Genomic DNA, 12,567 nt, shown 5'->3' with positions numbered 1-12,567 from the left:
TCCTGCTCTCACTGTGTCTCTCTCTGTCAAAAAAATAAATAAAATCTTTAAAAAAAAAATAAAATAAAATACAAAAGGCTAATAAAAAATAAGCAAACAACCAAGAAAACTTTTTTTTTTTTAAGATTTTATTTATTTATTTGAGAGAGAGAGAATGAGAGACAGAGAGCATGAGAGGGAGGAGGGTCAGAGGGAGAAGCAGACTCCCTGCTGAGCTGGGAGCCTGATGCGGGACTCGATCCCGGGACTCCAGGATCATGACCTGAGCCGAAGGCAGTCGCTTAACCAACTGAGCCACCCAGGCGCCCCAACCAAGAAAACTTTTAAGAATACAGGTATAACATGAGAATATTAACTATATCAGTCATACACTTACCTCAAAAAATTTTTTTTAAAAAATGAAAACAAGATTCACTTGTATCTTGTTCTTTTTTTTTTTTTTTTAAGATTTTATTTATTTATTTGAGAGAAAGAGAGCATGAGCGGGGCAGAGGGACAGAGGGAGAGGGAGAAGCAGACTCCCCACTTAGCAGGGAGCCTGCCGTGGGGCTTAATCCCAGAACCCTGAGATCATGACCTGAACTGAAGGCAGACACCTAACTGACAGAACCACCCAGGTGCCCTTCTTGTTTCTTATCACAGGTAATTCAAACTAGAAAAAGAAATCCGACTATTTAGTAAAAATTCTTATTTCCAAGTTAACATAAATTCTTAAAAATAATTAGCTTATAATAATACATCATTTGTAATATGTACAGCTTTATACAGCTTTATATAGCTTTATGTATCTATAGATGGCTTTTGTTTAAAGATCTTTTTCCCCATTTATGCCCATAAAAAGAGTGATGAAATCGATTTCTCTTTTACTTTTCAGATCCAAATCGCTATCCACTACAATAGTTTTCTTCAGCTTAAACCTATATTCATTTTCTTAAAACTCTTCAAATCTAATTTAATATGTATAGAGAGAGCCCATTATTTGAAATTCTTTCAAAATAGAAACAAAGGCCTTAATTTTGTGATTATATAAACTTTTCTAACTGAAAATGCTGTTTTCAAGAATTCTGATTTTATTGAGAGGAAACAAGGCTTCTGTTACATTCTACCATCTTGGGATATGTCAAAAAATAAAGTGCCTTCTCAACCTACCAATTGTTCTGGTTATTCTTGGATACTTGGTTATTAAGCCAAAACAGGAGATCTCAAATTAGTATTCTCATAAGTGGGCATGAAATCGTAAGTGACATATGCAAGAAAATAAACTTTGATCCATAACTCATTCCACATACAAAAATTAACTTGAAATAGACCATACACATAAATGTATGAGCTAAAACTAAAAAATTTCTGGAAAACATAGGAGAAAAACTTTGTGATCTTGAGTTAAGCAAAGATTTCTTAGATATAGCCTTTTGGCTATGCCAAAAGCCATAAAATCCATAAAAGAAAAAACTGATAAACCAAAGAAACTTCTGTTCTTCAAAACAATACTATTAAGAAAAGGAAAAGACAAGCCACAGACTGGAAGAAAATACTTCCAAATCACCTATCTGGTAAAGAATGTGTATCTAGACTACATATAGAACTTTCAAAATTTAGTAACAACCCAAGTTTTAAAAGTTGGGCAAAAGATTTGAACAGAATCTTCCCTCAAAGATATAGACAGCAAATAAGCACCTAGAAGGTACTCAACATCATTAGTCATTAAAATTAAAGCCATGATGAACTACTACAACAAACCTATTAGAATATCTAAAGTTGGGGAAGCCTGAGTGGCTCAGTTGGTTAAATGTCTGCCTTCGGCTCAGGTCATGATCCCAGGGTCCTGGGATCGAGTCCTGCACTGGACTCCCTGCTCAGCAGGGAGTCTGCTTCTTTCCCTCTGCCTCTCCCCCAGCTTGCGCACTCTCTCTCGCTCACTCACTCTCTCTGTCCAATAAGTGAATAAAATCTTTAAAAAGAAAAAAAAAAAGTAAAGTTAAAATTCCAAATGTCAGTGAGATTGCAGGACAAGTGGAACTCTCATATTCCTCACAGAACTATAAAAACTGTTTTGGGGCGCCTGGGTGGCTCAGTTGGTTAAGCGACTGCCTTCGGCTCAGGTCATGATCCTGGAGTCCCGGGATCGAGTCCCGCATCGGGCTCCCTGCTCGGCAGGGAGTCTGCTTCTCCCTCTGACTTTCCTCCTTCTCATGCTCTCTGTCTCTCATTCTCTCTCTCAAATAAATAAATAAAATCTTTAAAAAAAAAAAAACTGTTTTGGAGGGCGCCTGGGTGGCTCAGTTGGTTAAGCGACTGCCTTTGGCTCAGGTCATGATCCTGGAGTCCCTGGATCGAGTCCCGCATCGGGCTCCCTGCTCGGCAGGGAGTCTGCTTCTCCCTCTGACCCTCCCCCCTCTCATGTGCTCTCTCTCAAATAAATAAATAAAATCTTACAAAAAAAAAAAACTGTTTTGGAATACAGTTTGGCAGTTTTCAGAAGAAATTAAACACACACATGTCCTATGACCCAGCCATTCCAGTCCTAGTATTTATCCAAGAGAAATGAAAGTATATGTCAACATAGAAATTTGTTCAGAAATGTTCACAGCAGCTTAATTTGTAACAGGCAAAAGTTAAAAAAATTAAAATGTCCATTCTTAAATGAAGAGATAAACTGTGGTCCATACAATAAATAATACTTGGCAATTAAAAAGAATAAACAATTAATACATGGAATAACATAAATGAATCTCAAACACTATTATGTTAAGTGAAAGAAACTAAACAAAAACTATAAACTGTATGACTCAATTTAAATAATACACTTTTTTAAAAGGCACACTAAAGAAAGCAGATTGGTGTTTTCCTCGAAGGGGGTGGAGTAGGAGTAGTGAAGAGGGGGAATGGGACAAAAGGGAATGATCATAAAGGGGCATAAGAAAAATCTGAAGGTGATATGTTCATTATCTTGATTGTGACAAAGGTTTAGTTTATTCTAAGCATTCAAAATCCCAACACTTGTGGGGAGGGTATGGCCACCCCACTGCCCAGCCACCACCATTATCAAGAACTCCACCAGAAATCCAACTGGCTTCCAAACTGGGGGGAAAAAAAGAAAAAAAAAATCCCAACACTTGGTTATTCAGTACTTCCTACTCATTAAATTACTTAGAAAGAGGAAAAAAATAAAACCAAACCACCAGATCAATGCACTCTGACAGCTGGAATCACAGAAACACAACTTTTATTCAATTTCAAAGCTCAGAGAAAAGGATTTGAACTTTCTCATTTAAAGAAATAATACTGTATGTAGAAGGCTTAAAAAAATATATATGTAAGAAATTCTACATGACAGGATTCCATTTTTTAAAATCTAGAGGTGACATAAAGATTCCTAAAACTTTTCAATTTGTAGAACCCAAAATAGCAAGTATGAAAATATACCTTCTCCAGGGTGCCTGGGTGGCGTAGTTGCTTAAGTGCCCAACTCTTGATTTCGGCTCAGGACTTGATCTCGTGAGATAAGCCCCGTGGCTCAGCAGCAGAGTGTACTTGAGATTCTCTCTCCCTCTCCCTCTGCCCCTCCCCACTGTGCACTTACTCTCTCTCTCTAAAATAAATAAATCTTTTTTTTTTTTTTTTAAGATTTTATTTATTTGTGAGAGAGAGAATGAGAGACAGAGAACATGAGAGGGAGGAGGGTCAGAGGGAGAAGCAGACTCCCTGCTGAGCAGGGAGCCTGATGTGGGACTCGATCCCGGGACTCCAGGATCATGACCTGAGCCGAAGGCAGTCGCTTAACCAACTGAGCCACCCAGGCGCCCTAAAATAAATAAATCTTTAAACACACACACACACACCCCTCCAAACTTGTGATTTTTGTATTCAACTTCTAAAGGAATCAAAGATGAAAATGGATTCTTTCTACAAGTTCAATTTTTAGTATATTCCATGAGCAGTATCAAATACAGAAAATGTGCTCCACAAACTCACCATTTGTACCACAGACTCCCTTAATCTTGTCTCTTCTTCAGTCATGAGAGTCAATTCTTTGCACACCATGGCAGCCAGCCCCACGTCTAAGCATTCTGGATCTGCTGCCATCTTGAAAATGAGTTCTTCATGTGAAAAGACACAATGGCGCCTCAGCCGTCGGTAATGATTGACACACTGACGTCCAATGGGCAACTGTAAACAAGATTGTCAAATTAAATTACTTGCTTATAACATCTTCCAGAACAAAACCACTATTTAGCCTACAGATCCTGTTTTATTATAAAAAAGGCAGAATATCAAACTCCATTTGAACATAAGAGGAACTGTAAATATTAAATCTTTATGGCCCAGCAGGAATTTCAAAGGCCTTCCCACAGAAAATTTCCATAATTTTGAGATGCTAAGCTTCTAGCCTAAGCTATTGATTTTCTACTCATTATGTACAACAAGAAGTACAAGTTCCTTGATATTTAAATGAAGCAGCAAACTCTTTTAGACCACTTTAACATAAGCTGCCTTTAAAAAAAGAAGAAAAAACATTTAGGTAATAAAGGGTTAAGTGGACATATGCAGCATGGAGGTTTCCACAGACCAAAAAGCAGAGATGTTATTAAAAGTTAAAAAAAAAAAAAAGAAAAAGAAAGAAAAGAGGAGGAAAAAAGCACTATTTCAGCAATTCACATTAACTGACTTTTATTATAAGAACCAAAGCAAAAGATGATTTACATTTTAGCATCTAGAAATTCTTTTAAAAACATCAGTCTGGCCTAAAGAGAATCCAAGTGAAATCACTACTTTATTCTCCCTAAGTGAATAAACAAGTCACTAGATGATCACTTTTCATAAATCAGATACACCCTTTAAGATAAATTCTGAAAATTCTTTACCCACCAAGCTTTAAGCCAAATTATGATACTAGTTATACTATAGAGGCATACCTTGGAGATACTATGGGTTCAGTTCCAGACCACCGTAAATAAAGTATCACAATAAAGTGAGTAAAATGAATGATTTGGTTTTCCAGTGCATATAAAAGTTATGTTTACATTATACTAGTCTATTTAGTGTGCAATAGCATTATGCCTAAAAAAAACAATGTACACAACTTAATTCAAAAATACTTTCTTGCTAAAAAATGCTAACCATCATGAGAGCTTTCAACAAGTCATAATTACTAATCACAGATCACCATAACAAATAATAATGAAAAAGTATGAAATATTGCCAGAATTCACAAAATGTGACACAGAGACATGAAATGAATAAATGCTATTGGAAAAATGGTGCCAACAGACTTGCTGTCTTGACACAGGGTGGCCACAAGCCCTCAATTTGTAAAAAATGCAGTATGTGTGGAGTACAATAAAGCAAAGTACAATAAAACAAGGTATGCCTGTACACAAACACACACACATATATACACACACACTTCTTCCATCCCTCCTCCCTCCTCTCTCTCTCTCTTTCCCCAACTTCTATCCTCCTGTCCAGTGGAAAAACTTGGGTAATTTAAATGGGAGTTTTAGTTTATATTTGAAAACTATGACATAACAGAGAAAAAATAAGAAAATGGACCTTTAAAAACCTTTAAGAATTCACCTCTATTTTGAGAAAGGCAGAAAACAATCACAGGAATCACATTTTGAGAATATAAGACTATCTCTAAATCAAGCAGTATTCCCATACTTTTTTTTTTTTTTAAGTAGGCTCCACGCCCAGTGTGGAACCCAATGCGGGGCTTGAACTCATGACCCTGAGGATCATGACCTGAGCCGAGATCAAGAGTCGGATGCTTAACTGACTGAGCCACCCAGGCGCCCCTACATACTCTTTTAAAGAAACAATCTTTCCAAAGAAAATAATGATACTGAACTTATGATCAGGGATTACTTTGTCTATTAACAATATACTCTTCCATTTCCTAATTCATAAATATTTACTTGTTAAACATTTTTCATATAGCTTATTAACAATGGCAAGAAAATATGCAGATCTTAATTATTACAATCTGTAAACAAGCCATATAAAATAGAACTGATTATCCATTGTGGCTTATAAAACTTAGTACCATCACTATATTCTAAATCTAAAGTTGCTATAACTCTTCATTTCTATCACACCCTTCTTCTAAAGAGTTTCAAGGACTTCTACATATATCATCTCACTTGTCTGAGGTTATTAAGCGTATCTTAGTATCTTCATATACAAGGTAAAAAACAGGCTCAGTGAAATTAAAAGAGCTGCCCAAGGCCACACATCAATAATAACGAACACATTATAGGCAGAAACCATCTCTAATTCATTTCTGAATTATCTCTATTTCCTACCCTACATCTAGACAGGAAGTAAATCATAAATTCTAATAAATGTTAGTTGAATTTTAAAAAATAGACCTCAAACCCAAGGGAAAGTCCTAAGCTCAGTCTTGCTCATACTGCTTCCTAAGCCTAATAATGTTTTAAATTACTAGATCAAATAAGGTTACTCATCATGTCATTCATATTAACCAAGGAAACAAAAATCGTGAAATCATGAATCATGAAATTTAATATATTAATGTGCCTATAGAAAACGTAAGACCCAGTACTACTAAAAATATCTCCCCCTTGGGGCATTTGGGTGGCTCAGTCGGTTGGCATCTCTTGATTTTGCTCAGGTTGTGATCTCAGGGTCCTGTCTTCAATGAGATCAAGCCACGTGTCAGGCTCTGTGCTCAGCGTGGAACCTGATAAAATTCTCTCTCTCCCTCTGGGTGCTCTCTCTCTCAATCAATCGATAAATAGATATATAGATAGATAAATAAGTATCTCCCCAAATGTTGAGAGGAGACCAAAAATAGAGCATCACTAAAAGAAAAATAAAGTCAAAGAATGTATCATAAATTTGCAGTCTTTTCCCAACATGACATAATCATAACTAGTTACTTTTTTTTTTTTTTTCTAATTTTTATTTATTTATTTGAGAGAGAGAGAGAGAGAAACAGCATGAGAGGGGAGAGGGTCAGAGGGAGAAGCAGGCTCCCCGCTGAGCCGGGAGCCCGATGTGGGACTCGATCCCAGGACTCCGGGATCATGACCCGAGCCGAAGGCAGTCGCTTAACCAACTGAGCCACCCAGGCGCCCCATAACTAGTTACTTTTTGATATCTACCTCATACAAAAAAGCAAAATAGCAATCACTGGCATTATCATTTACTTTATTTTTTAAAAGACTTTATTTATTTGAGAGAGAGCAAGCGAGAGAGCGTGAGCAGGGGGAGGGGTAAAGGGAGAGGGAGAAGCAGACTCCCTGCTGAGCAGGGAGCCCAATGCAGGACTTGATCCCAGGACTCCGGGATCATGACCTGAGCTGAGTCAGATGCTTAACCGACTGAGCCACCCAAGCACCCCTGGCATTATCATTTAAACAAAAGTATATCCCATAGAGATCTCAATACTATAGTTACTCTTTAAAGTAAGTTTCTTAAAAGAAATACAAAAAAACATAAAACGATAGGAAGAATAAAATCATCTAATTGTCTATAAGAAGGAAAGTAATAAAGGGGTATTTTAAAATAAAAATCTGAGTTAGATATTTGAAAATATGGGTAAAATTAATTCTTAAAAAGATCTGGTTGTCAAAAAAAAAAAAAAGATCTAGCTGTCATTATAAAATCCTTAAGTTGCTCAGAGAAAGCAAAGACTAGAGGAACGACAGTCTCTCAGAAAAGAAAGATTTAAAAACTACCGAGTGCTCATTTAAAATTCAAACAGAATGAGGAAAAGAATGAATGGATGAGAAGTAAAGAACTATAAAATCTTCCAAATAAAAACTGTAATGGAAACTCTAACCGAACTTTCTAAATTACAATAGCCATTACAGTCTCTACTGAAATATTCATGAATCCTCCCCTCCCCAGCTAAGTAAATATGGCCAGTAAGACGCATTTTCCAGGAGTGTTAGTAGACGTACAACAGCTACTTGCTATAGAACAGACCCAGTCAGCAGTACAGAAGTTCACAGCTTCAGCAAAGTTGTAGCCCTGGTTAAATCCAGAATGATAGGCACGAGGAAATGTCACAACAAACTCGCCAGCACACTGATTGGTCCTGTACACCTAAATGCAAAGTGGGAACAGGGATACAAAACAAAACAAAATAAAAACAACAAAAAAGAGGAAGAGATTTTATCAGTCACTTTCAGAAGCATTTTCTAAAATTAAAAACAGTAAAGCATTCACCTACACATACCAGAAAATAGTATCAGGGTTTAAGAAGCAGCCTGAACTCTTTCCTTCTTAAAATAGTCAATGATAACAAAATACAATAATTCACAACAAGAAGTAGCAGACAAATTCTCAAAGAGAAAACGTTACTCTCATCGGGCTACTAGTTTCTGAAACTTGATAAAATTTTTACAATTAAGAGACTTTTTCTTTTATTCCTTTTATCCTCGTGTTGTCAGTAACATTAAAGAATGGAACTTCCTCCTACTCTTACATAATTTTTTGGAAATTAATTAATTAGATATGTTATATGGAGATATCCCCAAAATCAGTTTTCCTGGATCCCACTTATTTTTATAATATTACGTCTTTACTTATTTTAGAGAGAGTGTGTGCATGCCACCCAGCCACCCCAATACTATGTGTCTTTAGAAAAATCCCAGATTCTAGTATGAATTCACTCTGCTTTCAGCTCAGGTCATGTTCCCAGGGTTCTGGGACTGAGCCTTACATTGGGCTCCCTGCTCAGTGGGGAGTCAGCGTCTCACTCTGCCCCTCCACCTGGCTCGGTGGACATGTGCGTCGGGGCACGCACGCTCTCTCTCTCCCAAATAAATAAATAAAATCTTTAAAGACAAACTAACACTGGGTGCCTGGGTGACTCAGTCAGTTAAGCATCCGACTCTTGATGTCGGCTGAGGTCATGATCTCAGGATCGTGAGATCCAGCCCCACATCAGGTTCCATGCTCAGCGCAGAGTCTGCCTGAGATTCTCTCTCTCCCTCTACCTCTGCCCCTCCCCCCGTTCATGCTTGTGTGCTCTCTCTCTCTAAAATAAATAAAATCTTCTAAAAAAAAGTAAAAAAGGTATTCATAGTATTTCATTATCGCATATAAAAAGAAAGCTGTGAAATCTTTAATGAAATATGATCTCCAAAGGATAAGTATTAGTTACTACAACTATCACTTAAAATACTTACACTCTGGTTAAACAAAGATAATACAGATAATAAATAATACGGAGTATTATTATATACACTAGATAATAAAGAATATAAGATTTTTGTCAAAACCAGGATATGGGGCACCTGGGTGGCTCAGTCGTTAAGCGTCTGCCTTCGGCTCAGGTCATGATCCCAGGGTCCTGGGATCGAGCCCCGCATCGGGCTCTCTGCTCGGCCTGGAGCCTGCTTCTCCCTCTCCCACTCCCCCTGCTTGTGTTCCCTCTCTAGCTGTCTCTCTCTGTCAAATAAATAAAATAAAATCTTTAAAAAAAAAAAAAACCCAGGATATAATGGTTCACTGAAAACAGAAGGCTATTTTAATAGGTAGCTATACATAAAGTATGATTAATACTTTAAAACACCTCTTTCTTACCAAAGAAATGCTGTTCCCTTCAGAATATAAATTCTAATTTGGCTAGAAGATGAAATAATCTTTTGCTTCCAGTTATAAAACAAAAGATATGTTGTGTTTCTAATGAAAAGCTAACATAACCTTAAAATAAAAATACTAAAAGGAGACACAGTAAGACTCACAGGCACACCATGCTCCATCAGTACATTGGGGTTCATGATGGTGACTAACTGATGCAGGAGATCAGGCTGGGATTCAAATAACTCAGGAGCCAGCTCCCTCATCACCTCCTCCAGTTGTTCGGCAGCATGAGATGGCACACCATACCATGTCTTTGGCTCCCCCCTAGCAAAAGGAAGTACTGTTTAGCTAGGTGAGCATGGTACCAATGAGGCCAGGGTCTCTCATTCGAATCCTCTAAACTATAATTAATTTTATCTTCTTCCATGGTCACAGATTATATACCCTGAATCTTGGCAAACCAACTCATAAATCTGTTCATAATAGGAGGTAAGGCAAAGGATATAAATAGGTAAATACATACTTATCACTACTATTAGAATTAATTCAATTCTAAATCAATTAATTTAATTAATTCAATTAATGCAATTCAAAGCGCATGAACTCTTTAAGGTGGATCACTAAATAGTTTTTTCAAAAAGGAAAGACACTATATGAAAAATAAGCATCATTCCAAAGGATACTGACATACTACCTTGTTTCCCAAGTCTACTGGACATTCCAATTATCCCCACAATGCTCAAAGTTGAAGTCAACACTCTGTAGAATACCTTTTCATAACTTCATTAAGTTGGATTTTACTATCCAAAAAACTAAGGCAAGGGTAGAAATTGTTGAAACCTTGAAAAGAGTTCTATCTACAAATCTTAAGGACCAAAAACTTGGCATCATTAATGCACTAGACTTTAGTGGACTAGAGTTCATTTATGATACTAAGTTGTACTCCTAGGAAACGGATTTAGTGAGTCATGCTATTTATAAAATAGCTGAATTTCCTAATCCAAATACAATCCACTGCTGTCTCCAACAGAACTTACTGCAACAATGAGAATGTTCTATGTCTGTGCTGGCCAAGACATAGGGCCCTAGTCACCAGTGACCATAAAGCACTTGAGGGGCGCCTGGGTGGCTCAGATGGTTAAGCGTCTGCCTTCGGCTCAGGTCATGATCCCAGGGTCCTGGGATCGAGTCCCGCATCGGGCTCCCTGCTAGGTGGGGAGCCTGCTTCTCTCCCTCTGCCTCTGCCTCTCTCTCTCTGACTTTCATGAATAAAAAAAAAAAAAAGCACTTGAAATGTTTCCTGTAACTGGGGAAGTACATTTTTAATTTTACTTAATCTTAACTAATTTAAATAACCACATGTAGCTAGTATTACACAGCACAGTGATGAAGCAGAGAAATAAAATCACTATAGTTTTCCAGTACTACATAGTGTGATTTGAGTAGTATCATCCAAATGGAGAAAAATATCATTTAATTGATGATATAATAATGGACAAGGAACTGGGCAAGTAAATAAAAGCTGTGGGGGAGACACAAAAAAATTCAGCCAAAGAATTTAATGAATATGCATGTAACAGGCATTTTTAGGGAAAATGTTATTAAAAAGAAAAAAATCATTTAATAATTTCCAATCCTAAAGGTTTAGTCAGATCTTAATTATATATACCTTTTAAAATTATACATCCTTTAAAATCGTACCCTGCATATCAAAAGATATATCAAAGTAATTTTCATGTATACCAAATTAAGTATCATTTGGTCTAAAACTCCAGGCTCCACTGCATGTTGCATGCACATACTTTAAAAGGGAAGGTGTCTGAGATGTATATACCCTTAGGACCTTCTATACTTCTCAATATATTATCCTACTTTGGGTAGGAAATACTTTTAAATTCAGTTCTTGCTAATTTATCACCTAGTATCATTATACCTTTAAAAGGTTCCTAAGCACGTAACAAAGATCATACATACCAGTGTAAGTAGTTGATGGAATAACTCCAGTGATCTTCAATGTGCCAGCAGAAAGAAGAGAAACACATTCCTACATAGAGCCATGGCACTTTCATACCAGAGATGTCTACATTAATATGTGCAAGAACAGACTGCTCTAGGACAGGCATATTATTCAAATTCCAACCAGAAAGCGCATATTCCTATCAAGAAAAAAAAAAGATGTAAATGCAAGATCAGAAATGACAAGTGCCCAATAGAAATTTCAAGGGAGTCTTAAAAAAACAAGTAAAAATTATATATAATATTTAAAATAATCTAGTCCATCTGTGCTCTTTGCAACACATAACTCATATACCTATTTAATCTTATCTCCTGTCTAAGTGGTATTCAGATTTCCCTTTTAATTATTTCAGATACCTCTGGTTTATTCTGAAGCATATAAGCATTTTTACACTACCCCTCCCTAGCTTACTAGTAAAATAATGTGAGACTCATTTTAATAGGTCAGTATATTTCTATTTTACCCTCAGTAGTGTAACTTCCCAAAATGTTTACCACTGTATTTATAGAACGGTGTCAGATACTATGATAACAAAAAATAATAAGACACATAATCCTGCATTTATGTCAATACCAAAGACTAAGATGATGCAGAGAGTCACCACTACCACCCTCACTACAAACACATCTAGAAATATTAGATAAATTATAATAATAAAGACATCTGTTTCATAGATGAACTCAAAAGAAAAAACAATTTCCAGTTTCCAGAAACAAAGAAAGGAAGGAAAGGCAGAATGAAAAAGGAAAGCTATTGCTGAGTTTTCAGTGAGGTTTCTTACTGGTTATAAAGACCAGACACCAAGTTTCAAAAACCTACCCCTGAAGCCATATGAAGAAAAGCCTTAAAGTGCTTATCATCCTTCTGAAGAGCAGTTCTCAAAGTGGGGTCTAGGGAACCTAAGACTATTTCAGGGAATCTGCAAAGTCAAACTATTTTCATAATAACTGTAAGATGTTATTTGCCTTTTTTACTCTCGTTCTTGCAGGAAC

The 12,567-nt window shown here is 36.6% G+C and overlaps 1 protein-coding gene across 1 annotated transcript in view; it reads right to left on the bottom strand.

The window, feature by feature from the left end:
- The window catches only part of KDM5A (lysine demethylase 5A), a 91,237-nt gene that overhangs the window by 45,771 nt on the left and 32,899 nt on the right, over positions 1-12,567 (bottom strand). The window contains exons 11-14 of the mRNA XM_081821008.1: positions 11,533-11,714; positions 9,720-9,882; positions 7,954-8,073; positions 3,976-4,170 (exon numbers count right to left, since the gene is read on the bottom strand). Of these exons, the coding sequence (XP_081677134.1) occupies positions 3,976-4,170; positions 7,954-8,073; positions 9,720-9,882; positions 11,533-11,714 (660 nt within the window). The remainder of the gene's footprint in view (positions 1-3,975; positions 4,171-7,953; positions 8,074-9,719; positions 9,883-11,532; positions 11,715-12,567) is intronic.

This window comes from Leptonychotes weddellii, chromosome 5 (genome assembly GCF_054177405.1).
Source record: "Leptonychotes weddellii isolate Sample4059 chromosome 5, ASM5417740v2, whole genome shotgun sequence".
NCBI lineage: Eukaryota > Metazoa > Chordata > Mammalia > Carnivora > Phocidae > Leptonychotes > Leptonychotes weddellii.
The sequence above is the reverse complement of the archived record's forward strand: the minus strand, read 5'-3'. Positions and strand labels throughout refer to the sequence as shown.